A 22234-nucleotide genomic window follows, 5' to 3' on the forward strand; every position below is an offset into this window, starting at 1 on the left:
TCTGTTCCAGTCGTTTTAAAGATGTCATTATAACCTGAGTGAGCGACCTGAGCAACATGCAAATCTGCTGGTGAAACACTCAGTCTTCTTCTCGTGAAACTAAAATATTTGTTAGACAAAAGAATTGTACAATCAGCGTGTTATCTCAAGACATTTTCACACATGAACTCAAGCCAATTTTGAGATAATGAGGTTGGCTATTTTCCACAGTTGTTCTTTCTCACAGCAGGATATAGCCTGCTTCAGACGCGCTGGCACAACTGGAAGTATTCTGTGTCATTTGGCAGCAGCCTGGATGGTGCGTGCAGGAGGGGAACACTGTACTACTATCTGTGTTATTTGCACATCGGTACAAAATGACATCACGCAGACTCTGGCTCACAGGTTGACTGGCTTACGTCTGATCCAACAGCACGAGGCAGTTGTGCTCTCACGTATCGCCCAGAAATGTTCAGGGTTGCAGTGCATGCGTGAAAACAGTTTCAGTGACTTCAATCACACAATTGTCCAAACATGCTATATTAGCTGAAAGAACTATTAGGAGACACTGGACGGAAGTAAGGGTCACAGCAGTAAGCCACCCAAGTGCAGTGAGCTGAACAATGGCGCATTTTCTTCTTCTTTTACTTTCATTTCCAGTTTGCAGACTAGTTTTCATCTTCCATGCACTCTACAGGTTGTTTCGTTGTGCTTACGACCAAAGCACTTGCATGGAGGTTTTTAGTCTGCCCCAGGGCAGCTGTGGCTACAACTGTAGCTTGCCTCCACCAGTGTGTGAATGTGTGGATGACTGGGTGTGTAAAGCGCTTTGGGGTTCCTAGGGGGGACTAGTAAAAGCGCTATACAAAACAGGCCATTTACCATTTATATGTAGCGCAGTCTCTGCGACTAATTTAACCTAGCGACAGCTAGCAACCCCTAACAACACCTCTCCAGCTGGTCAGGAATTACACTATTTCCTTAGCGATCAGAGGCTGTCAGGCCTTACCAAACTACTGTACGTAATAAGAATAGCAACTGCTAGAGAGTGTTCTTATGCTCTTTTATTTTTAAAAAAAAGGAATTTTGTTTTATTTGGAGAAATGCATGTGTTACAGCATTTGGCATGCACTTGTATCAGGTCCTCGTAAGGACAGAGGAACAAGGTCGTGTGCAAGTATGGATGAATGAACGAGTACCCTGTACATCCTGTGTGTGGGTGGGTGTCTGTGTGGGTGTGGGTGTGTGTTTATCTGCTGATCTCCTGCCTGTCTGTGGCCATCTACATCCATCTGTCTGTCTGCCAGTTTGCCTGTTTAGTGCTCTCTCTCTCTACCTTTCTCTCTCTTTTGTCAGTCTATCTGCCAGTCTGCTTCTCTTCTCTCTCTCTCCCTCTTTATGTCTCTCCATCTGTGTGTCTATCTAGCTTACGGCCCTGATCCTGCCTGCTCTCCCAGGTTTATGAAATGCGAGCAGCTTAGCAGATGGTGCATATCGTATTCTGGTCGGCTCTGTGTGGGTTTTGTACCACAGACGAAGGCTTACGATACATGTGAGCCTTTAGTCGCGCAGACACACCGACACGAGGAGCTCAGGCTGTTAGCACACGGGAGAAAACAGAGAAAAAGAAGAGCCAAAGAAAAAGACAATATAAAAGGTCTGAATGAGGAATAAAATATGGCGAGAGATACGGAGGCAGGTATGAGAGAGCGAGATAAACGGCGTGTGAGAAAAACTCTCGATAGCAAAGACTATTGTGCAAATGTGCAAGCGTGTTCTGCTGTTATTGGTATTTAAGATACTTCCCTCGATATATACCATCTATTTGATTTTAACCCAGCAGACTCCTCTCAGAGAGCCGAGAGCCCTGGTCAGACTAGTCAATTAACATATAGCTTTGGTAAAGATGTGACTGGACTCACCATGATGTAGTGCCTCTGCATCTCAGTCTTCTCACTGGCCAGCTTCTCACACTCCAGCTTCAGGCTGCATGAGGGTGAGAAAAAGCACAAACACATGAATGAAATGGTTTACTTGAATCCAGTGAAATAATTTACACAGGACTCAGGACATAGTTTAGGTTGCTATGCCATACATGCCAAAAAAAATACTATTTAAGGTCTAAGGTCTGCTTAAAGTAGCACAGAAAATGTTCACCTTTATAGCAGCAACAGCCAGAAGGGCGTCTCTCATTCTTGACTGCAGTTCACCACAGAAACAACACGTGTGTGGGAAGGTGTCCGATTCGGTGCTACCAAGTGCAACGTTTTTTCAATTCTGCTTAAACTGCACATTTGCTCTGCATTTTTATTATTGTTATCGTTTCTAGACGTGACAGATATTTAGAGTGCGTGGTTTTAAAACGAATCAACAGTGATTAAACGAAGAAAGTTCCAGTGGGTCATTATTATGAAAGGCGTTAGTGATGCTCTTTGATTTTGTAGATATGTGTGTGTTTTGCACAGATCCACCACACCCTGCAGTGAATTACTGTTAATGTATCACAGCAGGCTGTTCAACCTGCCCGCTGAGGTGTGAGAAAGAGGCTTTTATTTTTTAACCTAACTCTTTATCTCTATTAGCTGAGGTCATTTCAGGTCAACCAGCCGTGATAAGCTGATCAGTCACCTCCAGCAGTTAAAAATAAAAGACCTGAATTACCTAACTTTCTTTTTTTATGTTGGAAACTCAGTTATACTGTTGAAAAAAAATGCAGTATTTTAAAATTAGATGTGATATATTTATTTCTTATTAATATCGTGTTAAGGTTGATACGGACAGACACAATGATAGCATATTTCTCCCCAAATTAGTGTAAACGGATGCCTATTAGACTGAAACTTATGTAGAGACAGCTAAAGAGAAAGAATTTGGTATGACAGGCATCCCATATTTCCTTATAAAGATTAAAGGACACATGTGCAGCCATTCTATCTTTATTATTTGAACTGAATTACAATTTGTTGTTTCTATATTAAGACTAGAAGAGCGTTACTGGTTTCAAGCTTCTTCAGGAAGCTTGTTTCGTTTCCCAACAATATTTATGTTTTTAAATAAATTTGTGTATCTGCACGCATGCACAAATGGATTTGTGTAATGTGTTTTGGGTACCTGTGATACTGAGCCTGGAGGAATTGGAATTCCTCCTTGATTCGGTCCAGAGTTTCCAGGACTGTGAACTTGAAAGACTGGCCAGGTTGCAAGGGGACCTGCACAGGGGAGAAAACAGAACAAAGAGTGGTTGAAAAACAGATAGAGAGGTGTGAATGTGTGTGTGCCTGTTCGAGAGCAGACTGTAAGCACTGCTGTAAATGTGCAGGTGCATGTGAACCTGCATACTGGAGTGTGTGCGAGAAACTGTAAGTGTGTTTGTGTGTTTTTGTGTGTGAGGGAGCAATGCACGAGGAGGAAAAAAAGCCAAGATGAAAGTGAGAGGGAAGGTCACTTCCCCTTCCCACACATCATAAAAGCCTTGTCCTCTCTCTCTCTGTTCTCCTCCTCCTCTAATGACTCTGCCTCCTTCTCTCCACTGCCCCCCTATCCTTTCTTCCTCTCCTCTCGCTCTCCCTCGCTTCCACATTAGCATCCTCTTCACTCTGGCAGGCTGCTAATGTATTCCAGCCTACAAAGAGCTGAGAAGGGAGGAAACATCAAATGAATAACTTATAGGGAATCACGGCATCGTCTCTCACCTGCTAAAAGCCAAAGAAGGCCCAACAAAACAAGCATCTCCCAAGGGTCCCCCACCACCAGCCCTCCGTGCCTGTCTAAAACGCTTTCGACAGCAGCCCTGCTTCTCCATAGTCTTCGCAAAGTTTGAGAAACGAGGCCAGTGTTGATGTTTTTCGATGCAGAAGTTGTTTTGTTTGGGGATGGGGCTGGAGTACGCGGAAGAGCACGAGCGTGTTTTTAATGACACTGTCAATCCTCGGAGGACATTTTTATGTAAGAAGACACCAGTTTTTTTTTTTCCATTCTTCTCCTACTTCCTCCGAATTTAGACTGATTAATTTTTCTGTATTATGACGCTCACTGCGAGCCTAGCAGACTGGCACCTGGCAGTCTGCTAGGCTCGCACTTCTTATGACCTGTCAGAGTGCAGTCTCACCACTATCCCCTTTAAATTCCTTTGACAAGGACAACTCATCTGCTTCCAGGCTGCAAATAATCCCCGCTGTGACCATGAGCCCCCCCACCAAAGCCAAGAGCATGGCAGTTGAGGACAGAAGCCAGATTCCTGTAGTGTTTGGAGACTAAAGGGGAATTTATGCTTCTGTGTTGTATCTATGCTGCACAAAAACCCAAAAGCCTGTGTTGTAACCCGATGTGCGTCTTGCTATAAAAGTAACAGCACGTCACGTCGTTGCAGCCTGCAGCCACAATTTTTCCCAATCAACTGTAGGAAAACGGATCAACTTGAAGAGAAGCGCCAAGTAGCATTTCGTCAGGGAGACTGCAGAGCAACACAGGCGCGCAGAAGTGTAAACTGAGCTAAGTCTTCCGCTGTCCTACAGGTGCATAACTCAATGCCAACATCTTTTCTGCCTGTATCACAACTATCACACTTGCACTAGGGACAATTTTGAGAGAATCACACATAGCTGCCTATTTCGGACACGTTTGCTTTGTTTGGTTTAGGTGAGCTCTGCTGTACACTAGTGGTAAATGCACCAGAAAATTAGCTCCGTCCTGACATTCTGCAATCTGAAATCACACGGACTTCGTACCAAGGAGGTACCAGCTAATGTCCAGTCAGATTGCATCAAACATTTGCACCTTTGTCAAGTACCGTAAGTTTTAAAAGTTCAGGGCTGCACTGCAGGAGCAAAAGGCTAACGGTGGTTATTAAGCAGAGGCTAATACGCCCTTGTTAAAGTTTGTTGATATCATATTTATTTCATAGCTTTCTTTTGGTTGCTTTGGTTATCCAAATCAACTATTGTTTGTCTCTATACCTATCCACGCGTCCTTCTGTGCAGTCATCCATCCAATCAGAATGAGCAGACTGGTGCTGTCGCTATGGCGCAGTTGGGTGGCTATCGGGCAACAGCCACGGCTAAAAGATTGGCGGTTTCAGTGGTGGCTCTTCATTAGTCTAGACAAGCACAATTCAATTAGATTTCAATTAGTCCGACGGTGGAGGTCAAAGACGCGGTGGGTTACCCAGTAATTAATCCGGGGAGCCAAGCTGAGCCCGAGCTTAACTGAACTGAGGCAGGCATGGTGGGGACGTCTAGATGGGTGGACGGACGCAATACACACAAACCCCCAGGGTGTGTGTGTGCGCGCGTATAAGGGAGGGCATAGATGGGATACATGATGGTGTCTGCCAACAGATCCCCACCACAGACACCCAGTGGGGGAGGAGAGGCGGGAGTGTGTGTGTCGGGAGGGGGGGCTTGCAGACCATGATCTGGCACACACACACACACACAGCATAAGCTTATTGAAAAACACATAAACAAACATACACTGTGCATGTAGGTTCACAATTTAAGTACACAGTGCCACACAAACGACGCACAAACTCACACAGGGAGGGTAGGGACAGAGGGATGGATTGATTTGGGGGGGGGGGGGGGGGGGGGGGGGGGTCAGAAGAAAGATAGATACTCATCTGACAGACAGAGGGGTGGATGGATTGAGGGATGGAGGGTGTGATAGACTAGTCTGACATTCTTCCAGAGGAATGAAAGAACGAACAGAGAGACAGATGATGAAAAAGTGGTGTGGCTGCTGACTGAGAGAGATAGCCAGCCATTCATCCGTCTGACACTGAGGCGAGGGGAAGAGGACATAGGGAGAGAGAGACACAGACTCAGACCGACCGGGTAAAAGAGAGAGAGATGCTGTGTTTGCTGTAGTCAACACAGCCCGGTCTCTCTACCCTGTCCGTCGGCCTGTGGTAATACTGCTTCTACCATCTGCTGCCATGCACACATGAGCACACAGACAAAGTGCTGCTGGCTCAGCAGCACTAAGTCACATAATAAAGCCCATAGTCACAGATTGGGATTATACAAGAGATCTGCGAGTCACAACCGTTGGTGTCGCCACGGCGTCCTGTGCTGCGCGCTAATGAGAGAGACCTGAATCCTTTCATCTGCTGGACAAAAACTCGAAAAATGTCTTACTTTTGATTTGCCAGTTGCACCTTTTTGAATGAGTTTCAAAGAGCCTGGAGCGATAAAGCTTCTTATGCACGAAAAAGGAAATGAAAAATACAACAAAAAAAAGTTATAAGGTCCCGAGGCAAAAGGAGAAATATTCCACGCTTGCGCTGAGCTCTTTCTGTCAGAATGAAGAGACCAGCATGGGAAGCTGGAATGAAAATAGTTCATGCTTAAATGTAATAACAGGAGACTTAGTGTCTTACTCAAGGACACTTAAGCCAGTAAGAGTAAGATTGAACTTCTGCGAGAGAAGCATCAGCAAGCAATGCTCTATGTACACCAAACAAACACTGTTGTTTGAGTGTATGTGTGAGCCTTCTCTCCTATATTGTGACAGATGGCAGACCAGACTGTTAGGGGTCCAGTAGGGCGTCACGATGAGCCAAAAAACAGCCTAACGCCTCCCATGTTTTTATGTGTGACTGTGTGTGTCTGTGTGCGTGTGTGCATTTCAGAGAGAGCACCATATCATCCAGCATAAGATAAGATAAGATAAGATAAGATAAGATAAGATAAGATAAGATAAGATAAGATAAGATAAGATAAGATAACCTTTATTAGTCCCACACGTGGGAAATAGGGGATCCTGAAACCCAAAACTGATCCAGTTAATCTAGGAGGTGGAGGTGGAAGAGGGGAGAGGAAGAGAAATAAAGGTCACTTGTGCATAAACACACACACACATGCACCATGTGGGCCAGCAGTCAATCACAATTTGGACGAGCTGGCACGGGTAAGCAGAGAATTAGGAAGGATTATGTATATGGTAGGAAGCGAGGGGAGGGGAGTGGTGGTTGAAGCCTATTTTACCGTGTCACGAGACGGCACGGGGGAGGGACCCACCTGCTGGACGCAACTATTACCTGTCTGTCAACTGATCCACCTGTCAGGAGTTTGACTGCAAGGGCTGTAAGGACATAACGACCCTCAGCCCTGACAGATTTTCTAGGTGAGGCCAAGTTTCGGTGGGCTGGTGTCGTGACTTTCTGAAGGTTGATGTTGACCTCCAGCTTGAACTGGGACACTCTGGAGGTGAGCGAGTAAGAATGAGCAACTCCAATCCGCAGTAAAATTGGTGGATTTGCATGATCTGCTTCTTCAGAAATATCATAAAATATTTACAAAGCAGTTTCTTAAATAATTGAAATCCTGCATTGTTTCTATGCCTGCTTATTTCCATCAGGCGCAAACAAACTACCTTGCACCATCATATCAGTCAAAATAAAAGAAAAACCAACTGCGGGACGTGAATCACGCCACCCATGTTTGGTGCCAGCATCAATTTGAGTGTGGATACTACAAACAGAATAAAGACACACATTACTCTGGTGTTTTAATTAATTTAATCATTTCTTAGGTGAAAAACTCAGCATCGTCAAATCTCATGTAGCCTTTACAAACTGTCATTCAGTAAATGTCACTAGTCAATGTCAGGGTACACACACGGGCACTCGTTTTTTGTGGGAAAAGTATTAAAGACTGTGAATTTGCGCATGAATACTTTTTCCAACTATTCAATTCACGTCTGTTTTCTGTACTTTTTCAGTTATTTTTTTAAATTGCCAGGTATCAGGTCAGCCTGCGTCTGTGTCAGTCTCTCTGCCTGTCTGTCTTCTGTTCAAGCTGCTGCCTGTTCTTCCAGCACCGATAGCTGCTGCACGAGAGGCAACTGTGAAACAGATTCAGGTCTGGGAATGAAATGATTCTTTCTGTCTGCTTGTCTCCTCCACCTATCTGTTTAGCCCCTGGCACACTTTCCACCATCACATAAGTATTCGCACGGTATAAGCAGGCATGCCTATGCATGGACGCATTCATTCAACCAAAACACCCACAGAACACTTTTCTCTTTTGTTTTTCTTTTTCGTGCCCTTTCGCTTGCCGTTCAGGCTCATTCTTCCCTCCTTCTTCTCTTCTGTCGCTCTTTACTCATCCTTCCTGCTCCCTCTTTTTTCCCCCCTTCCCCTGTGTGTCTGTCTGAGACAAGCAGAGACACATTCAGATAGCACATGAAATAATAATTGGCTGGTGAAATATTTAGGAAAAAAGGCACACGAATAGATGAGAAATGCCAAGTGTGGCAGAGGAGTGTCAGTGCCCCTTGTGCATGTGTGTATATGTGTGTGTGTGTGCTGTGCGCACGCCTGCATATGTGTGAGCTTGAGTATTTGTGTCTGCTGAAGTGAGCAGTAACATCAGGAACAGCTCCTTGGTTTAGGCTGTGTGTGGATGAAAAGCTAAACATAGAGGCTTAAGGGAAGGATGGTAATGTAACGTACCTACATATCAGCAAGGTTTTTATGAAGCCCTCAGAGTTTCATTTTTGTAAGTCTGTCCCTGCATTTCCACTCAAAAGTATTTATTACTAAGAGAAAAACACTCATCCAACAGTCCCGTTTAGAGGTTCTGGCTCTTTCTTTGTGCTGAGAACTCGGGGACATCTTTTGCTATTAACAGTTATTTGGTTTTTCAAGCCTTTAAAAGCTTAAATCTTAACAAACTAACACTTAAGGAGATGCAGTCCGGACAGTTTAGGGAAAACGGGTTGGGACATTGTCTGAAGCGGTTTTGTCTCACACGTATCACACAGCAGGAGAAAATCCACTTCAGATGCATTCCCCCTACTGGAGACTCTCAGTGTGGTTTAGTCGAAGAAAGCGCCTGAAAGGAGCGTGCAGATTTTTAACCGCAGCATTTTCACAATGGCACAAATCAGCGCAATTGGTCATTACACAGCCTTTGGATTAGGCTGTTTAATGCCGGGGTCTGACTGAGTAGGACATTTGGATTTTCACATACTCCTCCATGAGGTTCAGAAACAGCTACAGTCGGTAAGAATTTGAATCAAGACTGTTTCCGGCTGAGAACCGGCACAAAAATCATCTAATGCATCAGAATTGCATTCTTCAAGCTTGAAATTCCTTTCATCTATCTGGGATATTTTGGTCTTCCATATGAAAAATCATCAGTACTAAAAATTTGGACAGTTTGATATAGTCAAGCTTATTTCTTTTAAACTCTATAAACTTCTGTTAACTCAGGTAACAAAGACTTTGTCCCAGAATTATACACAGACCAATTGCGCTCAAGTGCACAGTCGCTCCCCGGAGGCACATTCTGAGCGAGGAAAAACCCTGACGTGGTACAATAATTATTTCAATTTCATTGTAGTAAAGCTTCAGCTCACTCTGAGATAATAACCCAGCTGGGTGGATGCTAATAAAGAACAAAAAAAATATTTTTTCAGCAATCGAGAGGAGGATCAATTAAAAAAAACTTAACAAAACACAACTGCAAGCTAAATCAAATGCGCTGCTTGTATCAATAAGATCTAATCAATGTCAGTCAGTGTTCCAGTAGCCCGAAAGTGAAATAGACATTGAATCAGCCCGTCAGTCCACTAGTTACCAGTCAGTCAGAAAGCAAGCCAGTTAAAGCTGCAGCTCACCAGTCAGCCGTTAAGCCAGAGGTGGATTACAAATAAGGGAAAGATTGGCAGCTAAATGAGTCTCTGGACTCGATCCAAGCCTCGCTCTGATCATTTCTTTTAATGGCAAAGAAAAGAACACAGAACGCAGGATTTGAGGATGAAAAAAGGCCTGTTTTTAATCAGAGAGGAGCCTTAATCTGGGTGGCTGCTGATGGCTGATCAGGAGTAGCTGCTTGGTTAGTTGTTTGACTTTTTGCTTATCCTGCGGGTCGTCTCACTGCAGCTGTATTGTTGTTGCTTGACTTTTTGCCATTTAGAAGGTTGCCTCTGAAATGCTGAATGAAATTAAATGTAAACAACACAAGGACAATGTCTCGGGAGGAGGCGAGAATGTCATCTGTGGGAGGTTACAGCAATCCTCTGTGCTGTTTACCATACGTAGATGTCATTACAGCCACAAATGTTTGGAAAAAAACAAACTACCCAACACAGCTGGCAAAAAAGAAGAAGAAGAAATGGCAGGGCCAGTGTGTGCATGTGAAAGCAAACGCTGCATATTTGTATGTCTGCAGAACAAACTAACAATTACTTAATTACTGCCAACGCAATGAAGTCATCTCAACTAGTCTGACACACACTCATCAAACGAGTTTAAGTTGCACAGAAACACTTCGGCGTCTCTCGCCTCATTACTGAGTCATACGTACTTTCTGTGGCCGTCTATTGCAATTAGTTTGTCAGTCTGTTCATGGCCACAGGAGAAGCAAGCTCATTTCATACATGCACAGAGATGACTGTACATTTTAAGTTCTGCAACAAACATTTTCCCCTTTACTTGTCTGGAAACTCATTGAAAGGCAAATATTGAACAATTTAATAACTGTAACATCATGATAGATGTGGTTAAATATCTCCAGTATTTTTTTTGCAACCTTTTATTATTACAATTGTGGAAAATTCAACACCTTTCTCTTCCTGGCTCGACCATGCTTTGCTCTTTCTCTTCTAATTGCATATGCTTCTGTCCTCCACACTAGAGTCTTCGCAAATGTGGGATCCAAGGAAGAATTTGTAGCACACACACAGGGAAGCAGCTTAAGGTGAACACACAGCCAAAATGTGTAGATTCTGCACCTTTAAAGAAACGTGCAGAGAGTTTGTGTGGCTGTGAAATACACTGTATATAATGACGTAGAAGATAAGTACGCGTGTATATTTCAGTTTGAGTCTAATCATGATCCCCTCTACAAGCTAGGAGTCCCTGACATCTCTGTTAACCGTGAAAATAAACTGGAAATCTCTCCCTTTCGCCCCTTCTTTCCCTCCCCCTGGCTCACTGGGGTGTGGCAGCCAATCAAGGCCTTGTACATTCACAGCAGCAGTCGAGGTCGAACTGGGACAATATTTATTGTTACTGTTGTAGGCACATACACACACATCCACACACACCGCCACGGCTCTCCTTTTGCACTTCCACTTCCAAATCAAGCACACACACATGCAAAAGTTTGGGGGTTCATATCCACCCTGCAATACTGGCATAGAGCTGTCTGATTGGTCCCAAATTCCATGTGCAGCAAGTAAACAAACGTGAACCATAAAAATAAATAAACAGAAAGAACGAGGGGTTCTTGAGCATTTAACTGATAAATAAAAACTAACAGCATTACAGCCAAGCACATGCATATGGTTACACACAAACGCACGTAAGACAGCACTGAACCTTACACTGGAGAAATGCACACTGAGAAACACACATCTAAGTCAACAAACAAGGCGACACACACTCACACACAGCTAATACAAATATGCGCACACTCGCAAAGCACTAAAAGGAAATAGACACCTAAAAGAAAAAGCACACGCGCTGCAAAACACACATTAAACAGAAACACACCTCGCACAAACCCCCCCCCCTCTCACACACACACACACACACACACACACACACACACACACACACACACACACACACACACACACAAAATTGTACACACAGTTCTGATAACGCTTGCCACAAAAATCCAGTGGAACCAATTACAGCTCTGCTCGCCTGGCAAATCAACCCTCAGTTTTTAACCCTTTCCCACCAGAGAACCAGAACAAAGTCTGACTTTTCCAAAAACAATTAAAATGACAACAACAGTAATGATGCAGTTCAAGCCTTGCATCCTCGTTTTATCCATTAATCTGAAGACATCACTTCCAAATAGGCATGGGTCGGAACATGTCACATTCAAGGCAGCCTGTTGGGAATTAAACCGACATGTCAGACTGAAGAGGAAAAATCACATCATCAATCATGACTTAACCACCACTTTAGATGAAGAAATCAAGTATATTTAAGACATCTTCAGACAAACTTTCAAATAAGTTATACTTCATAACCTAACTTGGTCGTGACATGAAACCATTCAAAGTTACATTATCAGCTCTTGGTAACGCAGGTTTCACACAGATTTCGTAAACTGTTGTGGTGTGATCAAAAACACACACAGCTCGTACTTTACTTTCACATTCCTTACAGTTTGTCTTCTGATTGCATTTACCAGTGACACTCATCAGCTGTTTGATGCAGTCGACTAGTTTTTGAGGAGAATGTTTGATGGGGATCCGTGTAAAAAGACAGCAACACAGAAGTGTTTCTTTACCACAAACAATTAAGGCAATACAGCGATTACTGTCAGAGATGATCTGACTCGTGCAACTTTCAAGCCTCTTTTAAATGAATGGAAACTAATGTTTGACTGAAAAAAAGGGAAATCTGCCTCTAAACTAGAAACACACTTTTTAAATGTAAGCTCATTCCTAGAAACCTGCTTGATGTTATTGAAGGGAGTATATATTTATACCTATTACAACCTTTTCCCATTCACATAGGCACAATTCAAGTATCTAAACAACAAACTAGTATGAAAACAGGGAAAAATAATAATATTTAGCATTCCTGCATGTGGAAAAGCTGACGGACTGCTAAAAAGCTAAGAGTACAAATTATAAGTAAGTCTGAACTGAGCACATGTGTATATGCATATGAGCACACTCACACAGTGTCTACAAACACAAGCGCATGAAAACTCAGACAACCACACACATGCGCGCACACACGTAACCGTTCTTTGCACCCTCGCACCTCTCCACAGATCACATTTCACAGCAACACCAGAAATAAAGTTCGTCTGGCAGAGGAGGGCCGCAGAGGAAGAAGCGAGAGAGGAGGAGAAAGACGGGAGAGAGACAGAAAGAGCGAGATGGAGACTATTGATCGGTTGGAGTTGGCTCAATCTGGCATTGAACTTTATCAGAAAGGCAGAGCATCGCAGCAGGAAGCTTTCTGATTCGTCTCTAAAGGAGAGAACAGAGGAATGTTCGCGCTCTATTCTTCTTTCGCATCTCTCATTCATTTTCATTTCTCTTTCCACCCCCAGCCGTGCCTTTTTAAAGAATTCTTTCTAGCCTTTTTTGCCCCCCCTCCTCCTTCTTCGCTCTTACATCTTTCACTTTCTCCATTTGTATTTACTCCTCTGTTTCTTCCAGCGTCTTTTTCTCCCTTCTTTTCCCGCTGCTGCCTTATTAGCATTCTCTCTGTACGTATAATTGATTCCTCATGCCTTCCTCTTGTGGAAATGTCATTCATAATTCTGTGTGATAGCTGGCTGGCTGGTTGGATGGCTGGCTGACTGACTGAGTGGTTGGCTTGCTGGCTGACTGTGAGGCAAAGTGGCCACTGACCCATTTGTAGCAGATACAAAGAGACTGACAACCAAATCTGATTATAGCAACCAGACCAGGGCCCTTGTGAAACGAATGGCCTAAGCCAAACTGAGCCTAAGCTGTCATTCATCCTTCTGTGCTTTTTAGTCTACGTATTTAACCTTTATTTTACCCCGGCAGGTAAATTAACGGCGAATTCTTACTGGTGGTGGAGGGTGAAACTGAAGGAGGGATTTTAAAGAGGTATTAAGGGGAAGTACTTGTGCACTCACGACCTTTCGTAGTTGTAATGGAAATGAATTAAGTAGAATTTAACTATAAATTAAATGGCCTATGTCTATGTGTGTGTGTGTGTGTGTGTGTGTGTGTGTGTGTGTGTGTGTGTGTGTGTGTGTGTGTGTGTGTGTGTGTGCATAACAGGGAATCTCTTAGCCCAAACATCCCCCTCCCCTCCCATCACGTCTCACTCCTCATGTTACAGTAAAACTAAGGAGGAGGGACAGAAAAAGACAGACAGAAGGACACAGACACATAAACAAGGTGAGAGTTGAGAAGAGGAGGGACGTAAGGAAAGACCAGCAGGAAATTAAAAAAAGAAAAATGAAATCAGAAAGACGCAAGATAAGAGACATACTGAAGAAAAAAAAAGTGACAATGCAATCGGAGACATAAAAAGGGAGACAGAGACAGACAGGTAAAAAAGACATAAGGAGGTACATACCGGATGCCTGCCCTGAGGGTACATGATCCCAGGAGAGGAGAGGCTGCCAGTCCGTTTGATGGCCAGGTTAGTCCCCTGGCCCTCCACTCCTCTGCCCTCCACCGGTTACACAGCCACACACACGCACACACAAACCCCCGCACACTCTCACCAGTCAATAAGTCCAGTTCCTGCTCCTTGGCAGGGTTGAACGCAGCAGTCTTTACTCTTCTGTTCTTCTTTGCTTTTTCTCGCGCGCTCTCTCCCTATATATGTATATATATATATTTATCTTTTACTGCATATTCCTCTTGACGCACAACTGAAGAAGAAGTCTGTCAATTCCTTCATCCGATAATATCATGACAAAACGGAGCAGCGGACTTTACCTCCTCCTCCTCTCTTGTCCTTTCCACAGTGAAAGTCTCAGTTTCTCCTCCTTAGCGTCTCTCAGCCTTCTCCTCACCCTGTGATCAGTCAGGGTCCACACGTAGTGACATGACACAGAGAATTTCATCCAGACAAGCTCCCCTCTTCCACTTCTCCTACTCTTCGCCCCTCTTCTCCTCCTGCCCCTTCACCCAGCCGTCCAATGGCGAAACACACAAACGTAAACAAACACTCAGCTCGATCAAATAGTCTTCTTCTCTGCTTTTTCCTCCTCTTCGCCCTCTCTGTGACACACTGAAGCCTCTGCCTTGACTGCTGCCGCAGAAAAGAAGGAGGATAAGAAGAAGAAGAAGAAGAAGAAGAAGAAAAAGGAGGAGGAGGAGAAGGAGGAGGGGACGGGAGTGAGAGTGTGTGTGAGAGAGAGAGTGAGAGCTTTGTTTTTAATCTAAATGTGGAAAAAAAATGCAAGAGGAAAGCAGGAAAGAACAGCAGGTCAGTGGAGGATCCAGCGGGCTTTTCAGCAGCAAGCCCTAGACTGTAATATATTGTGCCTGTTGGCTTCAACACAAACACGACAGCCTGCTAAAGCTCCTCTTAAGGTGGAACTGAGTAGATAGAGACACCCAGTCGCACACAGAGGGGCAGCAAGAGAGAGAGGCGAGAGATGGATCTCTTTTCAATTGTGGTCAGACACACAAAGCAATCAGTCATGCACAAAGAGTCGGGCTCAAACTGATATGAATCGAGATTCAAACACACAAAACGCTCGACAGCTATGCGGACAAACTCGATGTGCAGCACCAACCACACACAACAATTACAGTGATAAGTTTATTAGGCAGTTTGCACCTCGCATTAAAATGCGGCATGGACGATGCGACAGCAATCCAATCACACCTATTCGCGCACAAATCCAGGTGTAAACACACTCAGGCTGCGCTGAAGATTGCTACCAATGTGACTCCTCACACCTCAAAGGCCTGAGAAGCACTGCATCCAGGAGTTCAGACCGCATACATTTGCTCCTACAGCCTCTCTAACACAGAAGAGTGCCACGGAAGTACGCACTGTAACGGTAAAGTTATCACGTTTATGTCTAAAGGCTGTGAGCGTGTTTGCAGTAATGATTAAATATGAAAGCACGGGCTGGGATACAAGGATACAACCCAGTGAGGTGTCTCATATTGCTTTCTGGTTCACCTGGAAGAAGGGTGGAAGAAGGGCTTGGCGTACACTTCATAATGATAAAGTTTTCCAGGGCTACCACACTAAAGGTGCAGACAGCAAGAGCCTTATCATGTTCTACAACGGGCCTAAAACTCTAAACACAACACATACGCCCCTTTTTAAAAATAATCTGCTCAGAACTGTTTTTGGTGGTTCTGAATTCTGATCTATTGTTTCTCCATGGGTTTCTTAAGGTGAACAGAAACTCACAGTATATTATTTAAAAAAACACGTTGGCATTAAGATTTAGTTTAAAAAACAGACTATTTGTCAGAACTTGCACCTTAACGAGAACACTCAGCTGGAATAAACAACTAGACGTGCCACCTGCAGAGACTTCTGAATTAAAATGGATAATTATGGCCACATTTGTCAAAACTTCAGAGCAGGAACGCTACAGTTACGTCCACTTCCCGCCAAAGACGCCATCTAAATCAACACGTCGAGTAACTGGAGGATTACCAGCGTAACGCACCAGAAATATCCAAGCTAGAGCAAGATAAAAATGTCTCCCTGCCTACTTTTGACTCTTGGCTCCAGCGCACCTGTTATTTACAGGACTGCCCAGAATGGACCTGGACCAACTAAGACCTGGTATTTAAAGCCTTTCCACGTACAGTACGACAGTGTGGCCAAGCCGTCTTTTGGCGCAGTTTATAATGAGTTTATCCAGAGCAGCTCTGCCTTTGAACTTGATCAAACAGCCATTAATCCGGCGCTGTAGAATCGGACAGTCGGTCTTGGCATCCGTGGAGGGTTTCCAGTAAGACAGAAACTGCATTGGATAACTAGTGGGTTAGCCAGAGGGCAGCTCCAGAGCTTCAATTAAGGCATCAAGACTGCCAAGCAGCAGCACAGGAGGCGTATCGAGGCCAGGTTTGAGAACAACACAAACCCAAGGCAGGTCTGGGAGGGCATCAGGGCTATCACGGACTACAAAAGAAGAACACCATCACCCTCAGCCGACAGTTCTACTCTGGCTGAGGATCTAAATCTCTTTTATGCCCGTTTTGACAGGGAGAACACCGACCCTGTCCTGTCCCCTCTCCCCTCAACCGACCCTGCTCCGGTCCTGAGCACTCATGAGCTGAGGCGTGTGTTCCGGAGCATTAACACCAGGAAGGCGGCCGGGCCGGATGGAGTGCTGGGCCGGGTGCTAAAAGACTGTGCTGCGGACCTGGCGGACGTCTTCACCTCTATATATAACACCTCGTTGTCCTGTTCACTGGTACCATCCTGTTTCAAAGCAGCAACCATCGTTCCCATCCCAAAACAGTCAAATGTCACATGTCTGAACGATTTCAGACCTGTGGCACTCACCCCCATTCCCGCCAAATGCCTGGAGAGACTGGTCATTAAACACATCAGAGCTGCTTTTCCACCATCCCTGGACTCGCACCAGTTTGCATACAGGGAGAACCGGTCAACCGAGGATGCGATCGCCACAGTGCTGCACACATTACTGAAGCACTTGGAACACAGGAACACCTATGCACGGCTCCTCTTTGTAGACTACAGCTCAGCTTTTAATACCATCTGGCCATACAAACTCCGTCCCAAACTCCACCAACTGGGACTTAACTCCTCTCTGTGCAACTGGATTGTGGACTTCCTCACTAACCGTAGACAGAGTGTCAGAGTGGGTAAGAACACCTCTTCCACCCTTGTGGTCAACACCGGTGCCCCTCAGGGGTGTGTTCTGAGCCCTCTGCTATACACTCTCTTCACCCATGACTGTATTTCCTCCTGCGCGTCCAATCTCATTGTTAAGTTTGCAGATGACACTACAGTGCTCGGACTTATATCCAACAATGATGAGACAAACTATAGGACAGAGGTGCAACAACTAGAGTCATGGTGCCACGACAATAACTTGGTCTTAAACACCAAAAAGACCAAGGAGATCATTGTAGATTTCCGGAAGAGGGGTCATAACAACCATCTGCCTCTCTTCATTGGCAGTGAGGCGGTGGAGAGGGTGAGCAGTTTTAAATTCTTGGGGGTAACTGTGACCGAGGACCTGTCCTGGGGCAACCATATCACCTCAGTTGTACGGAAGGCCCAACAGCGCCTCTACTACCTGAGGAGACTGCGGAGCGCACACATTCCCAGATCTCTGATGTTGAACTTCTACAACTGTGCCATCAGCAGCGTTCTGACGTATGGATTTCTAGTGTGGTTCCCCAGCTGCACCAAGGCCGATCAGCAAGCACTCCAGCGGGTGGTGAAAGAAGCTGGCAGAATTATTGGAACAAGTCTGCCAGAGATCAGTAATATCTTCCCCACTCGCTGTCTGAGGAGGGTGCACAGTATCCTGCGGGACCAACATCACCCTGCGCGCCACCTTTTCCATCTGCTGCCCTCAGGGAGAAGGTACAGGTCTATACAGGCCAGAACATCCAGACTGGCCAACAGCCTGTATCCACAGGCTGTGAGGCTCCTGAACTCTCTGCCCCCCTCTCACGGACAATAACCATATCCAACTTCTTAATAGCAATGAACTGGTCTGCATTGGTGCATCATATCTTTATTCTCTTCCCCCTCCTGCCCCCCCCCCTCTTTCTTAAATAGATAACTATCATATCTGATATCATATCTCACAGTACAATAATATTGAATGGGTTGCATTGTTGTATTTTGTCATGTTTCTCAGGTCTTTGTCTGAATTTCTACGAACATTATTGCTAAGGATTGTCTTATTGCATTGGAGTCACACTGGGTTAAATATGTACACTTGGGTTTTAAGGGGTATTTATTATTTTCTTCTTTTTTTTTTGGGTTGTATGGAAGCCCCAAACGCAATTTCATTGTTCTTGACAATGACAATAAATAAATAAATACTAAATACTAAATTAAGGCCACATACAGACATCCTATTATCCAATACAGCCTATTACCACACACTATAGATCCTGGAGTAATCTGCTGTCAGTGCGCTCTGAAATGCATTGTTCTACATTTGTTCAAATGTTTGATTTGTCATTTGACTGAAACTAAGCCAGGCTCTACAGTTAATTTCAGCAGACTATACATTTATGACGGGCAGCTGTGGTGGTGATGAGGCCAGACATTTCTGCTGTTAATTGCAATCTGTTGATTAATGGTGAGAAGCCTGCAAGCTAGTTCAGGCAAGCTGCAATGCATCATGCACACTTACTTCCCTGCCACCTTACGTCATATACAAACACACCATCCGAATTTGGATATTTATCTATTTAAGCTGCAAAATTTACCGTCTCGCCCAACAAAACGCCCATCTGACTTCACCGCCTGCTGTTTAAAACCCCTCCATCACCCCAGGATCCACCTGTGAGCTCCAGGGGGATTGTACTCGTCACTCCCTAATTTAATATAAAGCATATTTGTGGGGAGTGATGAGCCTTGATGTTACACACCAATCTGTTGTTATGATAAATGAATTATTTCAGTTGTTAGCTGTCTTACTGGAATTGATTTCAGATCATTTTGGAAGGTAACTGATTTCAAATCAACAAAAAAGAAGAAATAGGATCCATTTCATATGTTCTGTCTTTCATTCATCTTAACTCTTCGTGTTTTGTTTCACCAAAAAAAGGGAAATAATTTGATGTCAACTCTTTAAATTTAAAAGTGATAAAATATGTTTCCTACATATTATCCAGCAGTCATTTAAAGGACAGAATAATGGTCGGGGGCAAAAACACAAGGATGCCCCCCAAATACGGGTTAGGGAAAAAAAACATGGGTAGATTAAGTACTGTTGTTATGTTTAGCTAGCTATTCGAAACGCTAGTGCCACTTTATTACTCTAATGAAATTTGTTTTAATTTCTATAGGGTTAAATGGTGTAAATGTCTATTCCCCCGATTGGTTAGCAGTGGTTCCTGGCGGTTGCTGGCTTTAGTTGGAAAAAGTGGTTGCAAAGAATGTGCTGCACTCAAATCCTGCTAGTGATTGCCATGGTTGTCTGTAGTTTTTCATGTTTGTCTGCATATACTCCATAAGTACCATGAAATGTACTATCAATGTATCAAAAAGCCCAACTTTTAATTTCAAGGCAAACAGTCCCCATTTCTGTTGTGCGTTGCTCTTTACAGCTAACAGCTCAGAGAAAAGCTGGACAGTGTTTGCAGACTAGTCTGTGACTAGCATACAAGCAAACAACGAGGTTTTTGCCTATCTGTTCCCCTTCTAGAGCAACAGGTGGATCACTAGAGAAAAATGGGGGGGTGTAACCGGCCTGTGTGACTGGAGCTTTACCAACCATTTTTCCAGTGACTGCCAGCAACCATTCGCAGCCATACTCCTTTTTCCCCTCACGACCAGTCTCTAGGCCTGTGCGACTGACTGACTCCCGCCATGACTGTCACATGTCCAAAATAGCCGACAAGTTAATGTCTTATGGTTAGTGGTCTCATGTCTGTTATATCGCAATACATATGCCTTTCAAAATAAAAGCCCAGATTTTTAAAAAGCATTTCTACCCACTATAATACTGGATGACTTCTACTCTGAAAGTGACCCCTTTCTGCTTACTATTGCTAACTAACCAATGGGAAATAATACAAAATTTAAGCTGTAACATGAACCAAAGATCTGTGTGGAGTTTGCATGTTTTCCCTCCCACAGCCCAAAGACATGCCTGTTAGCTTGCTTGTCTAAATTGGCCATAAGTGTGAATGTGAGTGTGAACAGTTGTCCGTCTCTCTGCGTTAGCTCAGTGATGAAGTGGCGACTTGTCCAGCGTGTGCCCTGCCTCTTGTCTTTTAAAAGTCTGGATAGGCTCCACACCTTCACAACCCTGAATTGAATAACTGGTTAAGAAAATGGATGAATGGACAGAGAACTTGCAGAAGCTCTTATATTTTCAGTGTTTGAAATTGTCCTTACTCTCTCAGTTCATTCTCCATAAATTTACACTTGAAGCATCGAGCAGAGTTTGAGACATAATGGAAATCATGAGTGCAATCAAGCAACAGCAGCCCAAAGGTTAAGAAAGAAGCGCATCACCTTCTTCATCAAATCTACGCATCCGGATTATTCACATCCAAACAATTAATCCGAGCAGGACTAGAGGTGGACAGGTCACCTGAGGAAACTTCTGAGAGAGGGAAGCACAAAACAAAATAAAAAAACTTTTAAGTCTGCTTAAGCTATCATTTAGTGAGGAAACACATTTTTCCCTCTGATTTCCCTCTCTCCTCTTTCTAAATAGCTTTTTTCTTAGCGTTCTCTTTCACACAGACACACACATACTGTCATTCAGTGATGCCCACCACTATTCCCCATGTAGCCCATTGTACTAATCAGCATTATCTAATTTTCTAGAATGGATTATGCAGGTAATTACTCCCCCGACTCCTCACATTGGGTTTAAGAGAGACAGATAGCTAAGCATGCAAACACACAGACAGATGCAGACATCAGTACAGATCGGTTCAAAGCATTTATAGTGCCGACCTGATTTTAACGCAACGCTATATGGGCTAAACTGGTTTATGAGGGTGCACTAGCCCAAAAGGACCAAGTCACATCACAGTACCAAGTCCAGCAGGTCCATCAGTGACATTCATAGAGGCATAATCTGTTAGTGTACAACAACTGATATTATCTGGGATACACAGAGAGCCTACTCATCTCATGTTAGAGCCTTAACTGAATGTCTTCTAACACAGAAAATCACAAGAAAGAAATACTTTTGCCAATTTGAAATGCTGGACTGGTGAAACCCTGGACAACCCACAGTTTCTCTATGGATATCAAACGCATGCGTAGGAGTGTGTTCTGACTGACCTTTGCCTTTGAGTCAGCGCCTTCAGACTGATGCAAAAAGTCACATGATGAGATACAACAATGACACTATGATCTCAGCTTCCAAAGCCCTAAATAGCAGCAACAGATGATTTATACACTGTTTATATGTGTGGTAATCATTTCTAGCAGAGCGAGATCAGGCTCATGTTTATCATGGGATAAACATGGTCCTCTCATGGTCTATAATGGAAAATAACCAGTACTACAACCTAACACTACACAATGAGACAAAAACCTGTCATAGAGTTAGCAACCAAAACTTAGTGCAGCCAACTTAACTATGGTACCTAATGACAGTTAAAATATCGACAAATTAGCAGTGGCGGCATTTTTACACGACGCCTGAACTAAAAATGTCCAGTGGCTGAATACACTGAATACACTTACATTCAAATAAGATCACCTATTAGTTAGGTAACAACACGCCGTAAAGGTGAGGGAAACTCGAGTTTCATGCTAACACATCTCAATTTAGACTGTAGAAAAGGACCGCCCCCCACATCCCTCACACCCCAACACTTCGGTTCCACCTTAAAAGCTCAGCTCTGACTGGGGGCTCTCTCCGCGTTCTGATTGGAGGGAGGGTCTCCCTGTTTTAACCAATTGCCTTCAGGGAACCCCACGTTGGGTCCTGATGTCATGAGGAGAGCGGGCCAATCGTGGTGCAGCTTGGCCATTGAATGGGTGTGGGCGGTGGTGGCGGCGGCGGCGGCGGCGGGGAGGGGGGTAGCCGACGAGTCTGTGGGGATTGTGGGCATTGAAGTTCCAATTATTCTGCGCGCGCGCACAAACACACACGCACCCTGTCAGTCACGCTACATAAATGCT

General features: G+C 44.2%; 1 protein-coding gene across 1 annotated transcript in view; it reads right to left on the minus strand.

Moving 5' to 3' along the window:
* Positions 1-14906, minus strand: part of tle2b (TLE family member 2, transcriptional corepressor b) — a 79765-nt gene extending 64859 nt beyond the window's left edge. The window contains exons 1-3 of the mRNA XM_085348774.1: positions 14018-14906; positions 3091-3188; positions 1902-1965 (exon numbers count right to left, since the gene is read on the minus strand). Coding sequence (XP_085204900.1) covers positions 1902-1965; positions 3091-3188; positions 14018-14041 — 186 coding nt within the window. The 5' untranslated portion in view covers positions 14042-14906. The remainder of the gene's footprint in view (positions 1-1901; positions 1966-3090; positions 3189-14017) is intronic.
* Positions 14907-22234: the final 7328 nt, after the last annotated feature.

This window comes from Diplotaxodon limnothrissa, linkage group LG23, assembly GCF_057381915.1.
Source record: "Diplotaxodon limnothrissa isolate DT_005_m linkage group LG23, D_limnothrissa_male_GT1.1, whole genome shotgun sequence".
Lineage (NCBI taxonomy): Eukaryota > Metazoa > Chordata > Actinopteri > Cichliformes > Cichlidae > Diplotaxodon > Diplotaxodon limnothrissa.